The 13854-nt window shown below is 49.1% G+C and overlaps 5 protein-coding genes across 5 annotated transcripts; 3 read left to right on the plus strand and 2 right to left on the minus strand.

Moving 5' to 3' along the window:
- Positions 1 to 639: 639 nt before the first annotated feature.
- Positions 640 to 2059, plus strand: MICPUN_53243 (predicted protein). The gene has a single exon (XM_002506926.1). The coding sequence runs from the start codon at positions 760 to 762 to the stop codon at positions 1915 to 1917; it is 1158 nt and encodes a 385-aa protein (XP_002506972.1). The 5' UTR covers positions 640 to 759; the 3' UTR covers positions 1918 to 2059.
- An 870-nt stretch (positions 2060 to 2929) lies between these two features.
- Positions 2930 to 4490, minus strand: MICPUN_53245 (predicted protein). The gene is made up of 2 exons (XM_002506962.1): positions 4225 to 4490; positions 2930 to 4144 (listed from the first exon to the last, which is right to left on the minus strand). The coding sequence occupies exons 1-2, from the start codon at positions 4300 to 4302 to the stop codon at positions 3494 to 3496; spliced, it is 729 nt and encodes a 242-aa protein (XP_002507008.1). The 5' UTR covers positions 4303 to 4490; the 3' UTR covers positions 2930 to 3493.
- Positions 4491 to 5986: 1496 nt separating this feature from the next.
- Positions 5987 to 7795, plus strand: MICPUN_109680 (predicted protein). Its single transcript, XM_002506927.1, has 2 exons — positions 5987 to 6513; positions 6575 to 7795. Exon 2 carries the CDS (start codon positions 7041 to 7043, stop codon positions 7392 to 7394), a length of 354 nt encoding a protein of 117 aa, XP_002506973.1. The 5' UTR covers positions 5987 to 6513; positions 6575 to 7040; the 3' UTR covers positions 7395 to 7795.
- A 1875-nt stretch (positions 7796 to 9670) lies between these two features.
- MICPUN_65027 (hypothetical protein) lies at positions 9671 to 11647 on the plus strand (the record flags this gene model as incomplete). Its single annotated transcript, XM_002506928.1, has 2 exons — positions 9671 to 10747; positions 10785 to 11647. The coding sequence occupies 2 exons, from the start codon at positions 9671 to 9673 to the stop codon at positions 11397 to 11399; spliced, it is 1692 nt and encodes a 563-aa protein (XP_002506974.1). The 3' UTR covers positions 11400 to 11647.
- A 1122-nt stretch (positions 11648 to 12769) lies between these two features.
- Positions 12770 to 13804, minus strand: MICPUN_65028 (prokaryotic methyltransferase-like protein; the record flags this gene model as incomplete). Its single annotated transcript, XM_002506963.1, has 2 exons — positions 12770 to 13156; positions 13424 to 13804. The coding sequence occupies 2 exons, from the start codon at positions 13802 to 13804 to the stop codon at positions 12770 to 12772; spliced, it is 768 nt and encodes a 255-aa protein (XP_002507009.1).
- Between the last annotated feature and the right edge of the window lie 50 nt (positions 13805 to 13854).

The following is a 13854-nucleotide window of genomic DNA, read 5'->3' on the forward strand; positions in this document are numbered from 1 at the left end:
GGTGGACGCGACTGCGGGTGGTCCCTCTTTTCTTCTCAAAAACGCAACAGGCGTCCCCCCCTTCACCCTCCTCATGGAGGAGGTAGGGAGGGGGCAGGACGCCGGAGGTGCAGGACGGCACCGGAGGTGCAGGCCGGCACGGTCTTCCCACCGTGGGACGGCGTGCTCTAGCCCACAGGGCCGGACACACCGCGTGGGTTACACTACGCAAAAAACTAAGGCCAGGGTGGAAGAGAAGGCGAGGGAACGCCGAGCGTCCCGAGCGGGCGACGGAAGTCGCCCGTGATGGAGGCTGTCCTGGTACAGGCTAATATCCGACAGGTCCCTGCCCATGTGCGGTTGACTAACGATCGCGTGGGACTAACAGATCCACGTTCATTCGTACATATGTACGAACGAAGGTACGAAGTAAATAATAAGGTACATAACTTATTATTAACCTGCATGTATGTCCCATCTCGCATGTCCTTATTATTATTATTTTAGATTGATTTGGTTTGTCATACGAAGGTATTATTTTATTTTATTAATTAATTATTGATTATTGGTTTATTTATTTGTCATAAATATGATATGAAGATATTATGATATATATATATGAACGAAGTAATAAGGTAAAATATATATGGATATAGATGGCTGGTGTGACGATGTATGTAATAATATATGGCTGCCTGCTGATGAACATATATATAGTACGTATGTAGTTCAAAGAGCATATATAGGAAGCAAGGCTGCAAGAAAGGACACCTGAAAAAAATGAGAACGGTCTCTTCCAGGCGAGTGTTTGCAAGAGGATTTCTCACTGGATGTTTGGCTCTGCTTACTATACGTACGACCTTGTTTTACGGAGAGCGTTCTGACGAGAAAGGACCACCGAAAATATTTTTTTCTCCGACAAGTGGTCTTGGAAATAGTATACTAGCGCTCGTCAGCACAGCCCAGCTTGCGAGGTCGATCAACGCACCGTTTGCCATTTCGTGGGACACGGACACCTCGCCCTCATGCCAAGCTTCATATGATGACATATTCCAGAGAGCGCACAGCAGCGTAGGTGACCTTGAGGATTGTAAGCGAAAGTGCAAACTGGACCTAACGCAAAGCGGTGCAAGGAGCTGTTGGAAAGTCCTTACGTGTGAAGAAAGGATTAAAATTGCGCAGCTCTTCGCATCCTGCGACTGTGTGCACGTGTCAAGTAATCAGTTTTTTTTGCCGATCTTCAGTTCACACGTTGTCAATGATCTCTCCTCGTTGGCAAAACAATATCTTAAACCTTCCAAAAGGTTGGAACATAGGCTGTACCGATCCCAGGAATATTGGAAGAAGGAGTTCGGTGTCACGCATGTGATTGGGATTCACGTGAGAGCCGCTCACTCCAACAGTGGTTCTCGTGATGGCAAATGGATTCCGAAGAAGCGAACTTTTGAGCGCGTGTTTTGGCCGTGCTTACAAAAAGTTGTCAGGGAAGTGTATGCGCGTTCTGAAACGATAGGCGTTTTTGTCGCTGCCGACATGCCAGAAGTACGGATTGAAGCAACGGAATTGTTGAGCACCGATGAACGAGTCGTCGAGCTGCCGACACCTTTGAAAACCCTACCCAACGACACAGGGTTGGGGCCACAAAGAAGCAGTGTTGAAGTTCAGGACGCCGCACTCGAGCTGTTTTTACTACTGAACAGCGATTCACTTTTAGTCAAACGAGGAATGCATTTCGACAGTACTTTTTCTGCTTCTGCAATGGCTCTTACGAGGTGTGGTTCTGCAACGTCTTGCTATTATGTTGACCAAGAAAAGTGCGAATTAGTCACTGGGCAGGTGACTCCTGACTTTCATTTGCAAGGAAAGATCAGCTGCGGGATTGGTGTTGGGGAAGAGGAGGAAGAATGCGACTTGCTTCCTGTAAAAGCAAGACTATGATGAGAATATATTACCTTCGTACCTTAAGGTAATAATAATTACGAAGGTATTAGATATCGATATTCGGCTAGCCGATCTTTATTTACACGACCCCAGCCAGCCAACTTATTACAAACATGTAACAATCACCTGGTATCGCTTGAGCGCAGGGTATCATTTCGGCTGTGTCAACCTTGAACGGTGTGATGATTGGTCTCATCGGTGCAAGGGTGAACAATTAGGTTTCCTTTTGTCACTTGGGCGCTCTGATGTTCGCATGATCTTTATGTGCCCAGATCACAGACACAACGATCTGCATTTCGAGATGGCCGCGCAGTTCCCAGGAGCCACCACGCTCCGAGCGTGGCAGCAGGAGGTTGTCGACAAGGTTTCTGTTGATGAAGTACGACATCTACGAGGTGTTGGAGCAGCTCTGCGACGGGCACGTGAGCAGCGGCAAGTACGAGTCGAACATCTCTCGAAGGAGGTTGATATGAGAATGCGGAGCGGGCATTTCAGTAAAATCACTTTTGCCCGCGGCCCCTTCAGCGGCGCAGAACGCATCATCAACTGGTATTTTGAAGAAGTCGGCAATGTTGGAAAGTCCTTCATGTCCCGCTTCCTCGCGGTGCACTTCAACGCCATCCGCATCAACGGCTGCATGAAGAAGGACGACATGCTGCATACCCTGATGCGGAAGATGAGCCGGAGTTTCATGGTTCAATTACTCGGTACGGATGAACATCTCTTGAGTTGATAAACCTTCAAATTCTCAATATAAAGCCTCGATCAACCTTCCTTCTAAGCCGCGTTTTTCAAAGGGATCAATTCAAAGCAAAATTTTCTGATTTCTTTTTGCGATCAAATTGCCTTTCAAGCAGGATATTTCGAAACTGATTATTTTTGTGCCTGAATCTATTTATTGCCCTTTATTCGTTAAGGAGAAGTGAACACACCATACATCGTACGACATTGGTAACCCTCAAGAATTCTTTCTTGAAAATCAATCGAGTATTAGTGGGCTGGTCCGTCTCGACGATCTTGCGAATATTCCAGCGATCGTCGCTCATCGTTCCGCGCCTGGGCTTGGAGTTTGAAAAGACGGTGATGTGCACCGGCTGGATGGCGTGGAGCAGGGCCTGATGCCCTTCACGGTCCATCTCTTCCATGAGGTTTTCAACATACTCCCCGCCGGCTTCGAGATCATTGAGATCGAGTTCCTCCTGTTGAGGTGGGAAAATTAGCCATCGGGGTCGGGGAACACGCGCGGGCCGACGCACCTCTTCGCTTTCTTCCACTTCATCTTCATCATCTTCGGCTGCATCGTCAACGAGCGGGTTGCGTGCCCGGTTGCCTGGCATGTTTACTTAGTGATCACTTGGTTGCGCGCGTCGTGAAACAGTGACCTCCGTCGAACCGGATCGGCGAAATAAGCTCGAAAGGTCGCCGGACGACACTGTTCGGCTGACGTCCTTGCCCCCAAACCAGAACACCCGGGTTCGACGGTCGCCATATAGCGACCTTTGCGGGCACGATGCCGAAAGGTCCATGCCGAAAGGTCCGCTAGGTTTCTCACCTCCGCCCCTATTCTTCAGGGTTACGAACCAAGCCGAAAGGCAATCATTACAGCATCGCCATAAGGGCTCCCCGTCGTACCACCGCTCCTGCCGCTCGGAACGCAACCGCCGATGACTCGCGTGCCGTCGCTGACGTCCCTGCCCTGCCTGCTCCCAGGCAGCCGCTGGCCCTCAACTGGGATGCCATGATCGACGACGTCACCGCGGAGCCCTCGCCTCTGTTGACTCCGGAGATTGAGGAAATTGCTCCACCTTTCGTCGTTTCCGAGACGGCGCGGAACTTCCTCGACGACCTGGGTTGCCCGTCCGCCGACATCGACGCCTGCACGTGCAAAGCAGATCTCGACGGCCTCTTCGACATCTGGAGGGACAGGCCGCCTAAAAAAATGCTGGCCGCTCTGAAGCACAAGGGCTGCAAGGACTTCAGCCGCATAACGACGAAGGAGGTCGCGAAGGCTCTCCTGTCCAAAATAAAAACAGACGCTCCTGCGACGCCTAACCAACTCGACTACATCAAAGTCCTGCAGCGCAGAGCGAACATCAACAGGCCCATCCCCGACGGTCTGAGCGAGGCCGCGGCGTCCGAAATGATCACGACCCTCATCAAGACCACTCCAGCTACTGACGCGCAGGTCGCCGAGCTTCGCAGGCTCGGCGTGGACCACAATATCGTGCGTGCCTTGCTTTTTCGCACTGTCATTTACCCATCTTTCTTTCCTATTGACATTACGTTTCCCTATTTCAATTTCAGCTGCGAACGATCAAATACCATGATGCGACGAAAATGATCCGAGACCTGATGAAGAACGTCACCCGTCAACGACCTCATACTCCTGCCTGATCTTCAAGTTCCTTTCAAGCTCATGAGTTTCCCTTTGAAATTCACGATCAAGACCTCCATGGCCCACCGATGAAAAATCGCCGCGCTGCGCGCCGACGAGAACCATTTTGATCGGAAGCTGTCCTTTCAAAATTTTCCTTGTTCCTTTCAGTTTTAATTTTACTTTCAACCAAAATAACGTGCGTGTCGCTCCCAAATATATAAACAAATATATGATGTCAATCAACAAACACACTGCGCGGTCACAACGCCGAATCGGCCAAGCTTCGTGATGAAAATGTGGAAGATGACAGCGGCTCCCACTGGTAATCAGATGAAAGATACATCGCTAGATGCGGTCGAAAATGTGACGAGCGAAGACAAGACACAGGCCCAAACAGACGGACGTACTTTGTCTCGAACCCAACTGAAAATGGTGCCTTCAAGAAAGGTACGTGCCGCCAAAGTATCGCCCGCTCAAAGACATGTCCTAATACGTTTATCATCGTAGCTGCTTTGTGTGCTCGTCGCCGGCATTGCTATGTCATTCGCGGTTGTCATGGTAACGCGTCAGGCAGAGGGCGCGGATGCGGATATTCTGGTTTCTCTGGTTTCTCGTTTACAAAAGAGTCGCGGATATGCTCCACCAAAAATCGTCGTCAATAGTCAGCAGTCGTCCGTCGCTCGTGAATTTCTGCTGAAATTTCTTTTAAAATACCATATCAACGACATCGCTGACATCATTTTTGTTGTCGGAGGAGAAAAGTTGACTTACGACAGAAGAGGCCACGGGCTGACAAGGAATATCAGCTGGGTCAGTGTCGAATATAATGCTATAGACTTTAACGGCCTTATCTGGGCAAGTGAGAATCTTGGCAAGGAAGACTGGTTCCTGTATGTTCATGATACAATACGATTGGGAGATAAGTTCCGTGATATTTTTCAAGGCCTTCCCAGTGCTACAAAGCCAATGTTGCGCGTTGCTTCGATGAATATAGGAACGTATGTGGTGCGTGATCTGAAAAGAACTAAAATAAAGGGAAAGCTTCTCGAGTTCAAATATTCCCAAGAGCCCATCGTGGTAAAAAAAAAGCGAGCGATTCTTGAGGAGGACGTCATTTTTAAGATGCTTGGATCATCTCCCATAAGTGGCAACGATACGCGTTATGTTGTCGCGGGACCAAAAGATGTTTATGGCACGGGAACGCTAAGAATAACAGAGTATTATGCAAATCTGGATTTGTACAAATTCAAAGCTAACTGGGGCCAGCTGGACTACAACGCTGAAGTCGTGGAACTTAATATAAGGAAGCAGTAACACTACGAAGAATTTCACCATCCGGGATCGCGGATTTAAGAAAAAGCCTTGAAAACGAGAAAATGTGTCACCACATTTCAACCCCGAAATACTGCTCATCAGTCACAGTTTAAGAGATTCCGAACACTGGGAAACTTCACTGTTAACGCCATTGGAGAACAAGTTCGCACGACTGCCGAGATATGCAGCGGAATACATTCCCCGCTAGCGTCGCCGCAGCCTTGGGTCAGTGAGGCGAGTCCTACGGATCCGATCGAATGGTTTACGATGGTGTGGTCCTCACCCCCTTGTACGGAGTACTCTCCCTGAAGACCATTGGCATTCGGAAATTGCCGAGCGCAGACAGAGTCGTCCACGCATGCCTCGACATCATCGTGCTCGCGTTGAGCGAAAAGAAGAATGACATTTTTGATGGTGTGTACTTCATGAGAACTCGTTCACGATGTTGCGGAACAGAAGGTTCATGCAATTCCTCCAGGACAACATGCACGCCGGCAGGGTCAGTAGCGTGACTGACGAGTATAAAATTCACATATCTCGCGCCAGCGCAAAGTCGGCGACGGGACGCCGCACTCCGAACTCGCGCGATGTCCGTTGAACCTTTCGTAATCTTTATCTACGATTCTGCGCTCTCAGCGCTTCTCAGCTTTCCTGCGCTCGCAGCGATGTGAGCGCTCTCTCGACCAATCAGAACGCCGTATTCGCCGAATGCCGCGCGCGGAACACCGGACCCCCGCGCAGGGCGCGCGCAGGGCGCGCGATGTTCGTCCAGGATCGAGATGCGTTGGAGGTGGAGCTCAACGCCCTCTCTAACGACTACCACCCGAAGAACGCGCTCAAGCACGCGCCGCTGAGGCAAGACTTCCGGTCATTCCGATTGACGGTAAACATACGACGCCCAGGTACGATCTCAGGGTCCATGAATCAAAGTAATATATTGACTCGAACATATTAATGTCTCAGTCAAAAATATGTTAAGTCCAGGAGGACCCAGAGCGTATGAAAATCCAGGCAGCGCCCTTCTGATATCCGAAGTCGCCTGCATAATGATCAGAAACAACGGCATAGTCTCCGTAGAGAGCAACACGGTGACCAAAGTAACTCACCCTGGAGCTATCTGTGGCACTAAGTTTTCGCTGTTGTGTCCATGATGTGCCATACCTAACCCCGGCGGTGCGTGAACCTTGCCCAAAAAAATATGAACTGCGGTTTGCCGCCCGCGCCATTTTTCTTCTCTGCACAAACAGATTTCCACTTGTTATTTAATATCAAATCGTCACTTTTCCAATACATCCCGGTTGCGAGTAACACTTCTAATAGGGAAATACTCGCTTTCCTAGCTACTGAGGCACCCGGAGAGGCGCGGGGAGGTGGCGAGGACGTCGTCAATGAATTTTTTGATTGCAAAGAATGCCAGCTTGACGAACACATGACGGTGGCGACGGACGACCTCCGCGCGTTCATTGACCTGGATGGAACGCCGTCAACGCCGTCGGATGATATCGATGACTCAGACTCGGACTGCAGTTGGGAGGTTCCCGAGTCGATCGATGTCGACGAGCAGATGTGCGAGGGTTGTGGGGGCGGCGGTGAAACACGGCCGGGGATGACCGATGCGGAGACCCTGCTCTGCGACGGGGATGGGTGCGAACGCACGTGGTACATTGCGTGCCTGGGGCCGCCCCTGACCGCCCTAAACTTAAACCACGCGTGCCATGAATCGGGATGCCTTCGGGCGCTTTTTTGCTTTTGCGGAGTCGCGGTTGGCTTGGGTGGTGTCTAGCCTGATTTTGGAAATTGGCTGTTTACGCCATTTCCGCTCAAGGTCGTCAAGTGAAGCAAGCAATGCAAGCATGAGCAACCAACCTAGCGTACGTCACGTAGAGAACGTACGTACATTAGTACTACGACTAGACGCGTCTTCGAAATTTACCAACGCGTAAGAACCAGCTGTTTTTAGGTGTGCATTTTGATCCAGGTGTGTAGTCGCAACGGGCGCCCAAGAGTGCGACAGATATTACTCGACTGATAGGCAAAATCTTGTTCGAGTGTCAATAACCTTTTGTAAAAACCCGCCCTCACCAGATGTTCCTTGCGGTCTGAAATTAAGCCTTTGGTACTGTGGGCTCAATTCATCAGCGTTTACAAGACTTTCAAGTGCCTTTATCTCATCGACTGTCGGCGAAAATTGAGCGTAATAAGGATGTCGTGGCTTGTCCACATGTGGAATGCTGTGCATGTGGAGAAATGTATGGGTCACCATGAATTGCGAGAGAGCCTCAAAGTAAAACGTGTCAGATTTCCAGTCGTTCATCAAAATGATACAACGCTTCTTGAGAATAATTGGAAAAACTGCTTCTGAACCGTGTGGAGCGATTACCACGTCATACTGAGAGACCTCGCACAGGATGTCAAGCAGAGAGTTTTTCTTCATGTCAACATATATACTAACGACGCCTTCAGGGATCGATGTGTCGCTAATGGATCGACCATATTCCTCGCGCCGGCGAATCATAAGAGCGTGCCCAGATTTCCCCTTCGCTGAGCAGCTTGTTTCTACTTTCTGACGAATATGAGTACCAAGGTGCACCATTTGCGGCTCTGTGTATCGCACGAGGCGGACCCGATCACCGACTTGGTGCCTGAGATCTTGCGTTTGGTAGAACCCAAAGTAAAGAAAGTTTTCTTGACACTTTCTGGAATTCAAACGTGGGCTGTAGTCGAGGAGACCATTGAATGTGTGTTGTTCCTTGACGTTACAAATGTACTCAGGTCGATAGAGCAGAAGGTTGAGCATATCGTCCAGGATGATGTGACCAGCGTTCGTGTTTGAATACAAGTTCATGTATATTTTCTTGTTCGTGCAAAGCTCGATGTTTTTGGACGAACAGCTTGGTCTTTTGTCGTCAGTTTCTCCGTTCTCGCCTATGCTGAACATCTTGAACCTGCCCATGTGAATGCTTGGGTTCAATATGCTTGTCAGAACACAAGAGGACAGCAGGATGCCAAGGGTAGCGGCAAAGAACCGCAGTCTCATATTCATATATCTTGAAAGAAGCAGTGATGGCGTGGAGGTTGAAAGGAAAAGCACTTTATACTCATGCGCTCAAGCACGGAACCAAGTTATGCAACTAACGCAATCCAGGAACCAGCTCACGAAAATAGCGGTTATGCTGCGAATCGTCTATTACCGCTCGTCCGCCGAATCGAATAACGAACCGGGTGGGGTGAAAGGTGTCTGTCTCGAGTACACAGAGAACAAATAAACGAAGGTTATTTTTGCACTGGCACATATTACATGCATGCATACAATATGTAGACTATGAATAATAATAATAATAATAATGCGAAGCGATATCTACATATACTCTATAGCTATTAGGTCCCTATCTAGCTAGCTACTCAGGACCCGCTTGGGTCCCAAAAATGAGACCGAAAGGCAAATTTTTTGACGGTCTATTAACTCAAAGACATACTAATTGCCCATACGGAGATTTTTCAGTGAGCGTTTTTTTCGTAAATAGAAATGCGAATTGGCAGTTTAACGGCAAATACGTTTTGCCCATATACAAAAACATTTATATGGCGAGCTTGACTCAAGAATAACCCTCCAAAACTTTGCATTTCGGTCTCATTTTTGGGACCCAGGCGGGTCCTGACTAGCTAGCTAGCTAGCGTAACTAGCTATCTAGCTAGGATAGCTAGCTAGGGACCCTATCTATCTCTATATCTGCTACATATCTTGATTATTGCTTGCTTGCACGCACAGAACGAAGGGATTGATTGCTTATTATTATTATTATTATTACTACTTGATTGAAATCCTGAAAATATTACCTTCGTACGTAATAATAATACATAGACCATCCAGTTTCCATTATTGCATATATGCCTGCTGCCTATATCGTTGACTCGTTGATTTCATTATTTCACCACAATAATGGTTTTTTCGGTATATGTATGTAGGTGCAGAAGCGCAACGATCATAATCAGTTCAGCAGCACATTTGATTGGCAAACGAAGTGCACATGACGCGCGCACCTGGATGACATTAATGGGATGGTCGCACCAGAAATGAAAGCATCTCATGTCCGTGGACCGGATCCTGAAGGTCGCTCTCCAAATCTGCACCGTAAATTTTCAAACAAAATAATAACTTGCTTTTTTGCTTTGTCTTTGATTCTCACGCTTCTCGTGTTCGACTGCGGCGTTGCTTCCACGTTCATCGATACACGGATTGATGTGGCTGGCGACGGGCAATTGGGAAGAAGTTTTGATTGTTGCGTTGTTGTAAATAACGCCAGGTATCTGATGAATTCGGGAGGTTTTCATATTGGGCACTGGGGGTTTGTGCTCGTTGATATTTTCAGGAAACTTGCCGCACCACAACCTCGCCCGGATGCGTGCCATGTCATCCTTAGAGACGCCGTGGCGAGCCGACGGCGCATGCGCAAATTGTACGATGTAGCCAGACGGAGTGAATACTTGAGAGCAAGCTGTAAGATGTTCAAGAGTATGTCAGGGGTATCACTTGACTTTTCTTCTAGTCCACCTGGGTTCTCATGTTCAGGAACAAGGTTGATTAGAACTGATGCAGCTATTGAGCCTCATGAGTGGGTCAATTTTTCATCCTACAAAGCCCCAGAGCTGGCTGCAAGAGACAATTTTGGTTGCCGGGACGAATCTACGGAAGATGTATTGATATATAATCGTCGAGGGTCGAGGAATATTCGAAACGACGTAGAAGTCACCGAGTTTTTATCTAAGCAATATGGAGTGCATGCAAAAGTGCTTTTCCCAAACCAGTTGTCTCCTGAGGAACAGATTTGCGAGATGACAAAGAGACGCAAAATAATCATCACACCACACGGTGGGCAGCAGGGGTCCCTGATATTCAAACGAGCTGGGGTCGCCGTGGTGGTGATATCTCCTGAAGAGGCTTTGCTGGAGTGTTATCGATTTTTTTCACATGAACAGGACCTCTGGTATCATGTTCGGGGAAATGTGTCTTGGGCGTGTGATGGTCACTGCTCAAAGAGCCTCGGTGCCTGGAAAAACGACGCTGATTGCAATCGAGCATGCGTGGTAAAGGGCCGTGACAGCACGATCGATTTGTCCGTGTCTGCGCTTCAGGATGTGCTAAAAAGAATGGATTTATTTGAGCACTGATGAGGAAAAGTGGACTCGTGTGATCACGCGCTCGGACAAATATCAGTTCTTAATCATTCGGCCCACCCCTCGATGGTATTCTCACCCGCCCGCGTTACTCTCCGGGCATTTGAAGGTCAAACGATATCGAGCGCGGCTGTGGGTGATGATCCTGTCCCTGGGTGGTTATGTGCGCGTTGCGCGCGCGCGGTCTTCCCGGCAATCGACACCACCCAGGCTCTGGGTTATCGCGTTTTCAGCCGCAAGCCCCCCTCGCCCGCACAAGACAATTCGTTATCGGAAGACCAAAACACCCAGCACACACACATATGTCGCGGCCTTTGCCGAGCTGCGGATCTCGCCCGTGCTCCCTCGCAATTGTCCTTGCTTGTGGGAGATGCCGATATCCGTTAATGTGCAGTGGCGGGTTGGCGCGGCGGTTTGGGGTCTTATCCCACAAGTCGGCAGTGGGGGCAATGGGGCATCTCGGGGAAACTTATATCCCGCTCCACTGGTAACGACCTTCGTACAGGGTAGAAGATCCGATGTGTTACCGATGGACTCGATCCGCACACGTGCGTCAAGGCGGAGGACCGATACGGGCTACCTGTGTATCGATGCCACGGCAGAGGCAGCGTGAACGCCGAGACCCTGCACAGCGTTATGATCGAGTGGATTTCAGGCCAGACAGTAAGTCGTTGGTTGCCCGGCTCTTCAGCAAAGGGGCGTGGGGCACCGCAATCACTCGGACTCATGTGTGAACGCCATCTGCTGCAAGAGGCTCACCAGGCAGAGGCGGTGAAAGTGACAAGGAGGTGGTGGTGGAGGATCCTGTTTATTATTTTTACCTTTAGGAATGTGTTCATAGGGAAAATTGGATCTCACATCAATTTGGATCACCCCGCCCCAGCATACAACCAAAAAGAACCCCTCCCTACCTGCCCCTCAACCTCGAGCACCCCTCTTCCTCTTTTGCGTGGTTGGTACGACCCTTTCCCTTCTTCGGTTTCAACGGATTCCTCATGATCCTCCCGGTGTTGGAGTCAATAGCGCCCGAGTCTTCGTACACGGAGTGTTTCAGATCGACACGCTTGCTGTTTGCTAGCTAGGAGCTGAGATATCGCTCACTCCTTGCTAAAAGCTGTTTATTGAGCTCTTCGTGCGTGCTTTGACCGGTGCGAAGCTGGTCCTGCTCGATGCGCATGTAGCTGGTATTGGCCGTGCTAAGCTTGTCAACTGTTTGTGCGGATCGGAGCTAGGCCTGATCTTCGCGGAACTCGTTTCGCAGCTTTCGAACCACGGAACACAAATCTTCATCGCCCGACATGCTCTCTGAGGTCGTTGTTGACGGCTTCTGGACTTTCCTCAGCAGCGCTACCAGTCTGATGCCCGCCAACGTGAACACAGCCTGCGCCGCGGCAACTGGAAGGCTCAATCGCGTCATGGCGGGCAACTCCCCGTCGCGCGTGCATTGGAAAGGGCTGTTAAGCTCGAGCGGCGCGCAGATGGTTGCGGGCGGGTAATCCGAGGCGTAGCGTTCAACCGCGAGCCCCTTAAAAAACACCGGAAGACGTTACCATGTTGTTTGAAAATTCCACAAATGAAATCCGCACGAAAACTGGGTTCGACGGCACAATTGCATATTGCAGGGTCCTCCTGTCGATTAGCCGAAAAGAAATAAACGTACATTTGCAGTCAGTCGAGACAAAATGCTGCGTTTCCCCCTCGGTAACTTCTCTTGATGTTTCTTGCGCGAAAACATGCGAAAGACACCCGGCTTTCGTTTGTGAGAAAAAAACTTTGCATTGTTTTTGGCAACCATGTCCCATTCAGTTTCAAGGCCAGGGGGTGATCGCTTCCATATAATTATGCAATTTTCGCTGAATGCGATGTGTGACACAAGGTGATCAACTCGAGACGTGAAAATGGAAAAAGCTGGGTCACTATCGATGAACTTGCGGTTCAGGACATCAACCATCCACTGCAGAAGAAAACAAATTTCTCAAAATTTCAACTGGGAAAATGATTTCGGCACAGCACCTTGAACTTTTCGACAACGCTTCCTTTCTTTCCCATTCCAGCATCGATAATATCGTAACCGTAAATTTTCGGATGACTTCCATCCCAGTATGACGTCTCAACATCCTCGATTATGTACAGCCCGCCAGGTTTCAACCAAGTGTCGAACATTATCTCAAAGGTAAAAAGTTGGTGCCACGGCACGTGAGAGCCGTCGTCGACGATGATGTCAAACTGTTCGTGATTGAGATCGACTTTCATCTGCTTCAAAAAGTGTACGTCGGACTGGTCACCCGTGTATATCGACAACTTTGAAGTCAGCTCATTCTTGAAACCTTTTGCAACTGCGTCACCGATGCCGTATCCCAGCCCTACGATCTTTTCAGCCATCAGGGTGCAAAGCAAAGATCGATGATACATAAACACAAGATACAAGGTAAACAAATTATTTGCCGCGAGCAAAAGATTTCCCGAACCCTACCATGGTTTGGGAATAAGGTCCCCCAGAGCTTCAGGGAGGCACCATCGAGCACACCTATTTCCAGTAATCTCTTTTGGATATTGAAATAGGTCAAAGTGGTGCACATTTGGATTCGCCCGCGTGGGTAGCTCTTATTAGGTAAAACATGGGCAATTGATGCTCACCACATTTGTTTCGAGGTAAGGAGCAAGGAACGGTCCATACATCAAGTGATATGAGTGAAGCGATATTTTATCGCTGCCAGCTTCATTAGCGGCCCTAAAACGAATAGCAGACTCGTATGGAGATGGAACGCCATCTAGCGGGAAAGAAAGGTTCGAAGCGACCAAATTATGTTCGCGTCCATATTCGGCGTTGTCATCCGCGTATGCTCCTTCAGAACTTCTCTGCGTCATGGCAGACGAAAGCGGTGGATTATCGACGAAAACTATAGGATCGCACAACCCAGATGGTTTCACGGTTGCCGTGAACGAGGCTCCGACGAGCATTCCAGTGAAAAGAGTAAGCACTGTTCGAATGATCTTATTTTGACGGGCGAAGGACATCTTTAGGGGAGCGTGGATATCGTTCGTCTGATTTCGTGCCGTCAGATTAA

The sequence above is a fragment of the Micromonas commoda genome, chromosome 17 (genome assembly GCF_000090985.2).
Source record: "Micromonas commoda chromosome 17, complete sequence".
Taxonomy (NCBI): Eukaryota; Viridiplantae; Chlorophyta; class Mamiellophyceae; order Mamiellales; family Mamiellaceae; genus Micromonas; species Micromonas commoda.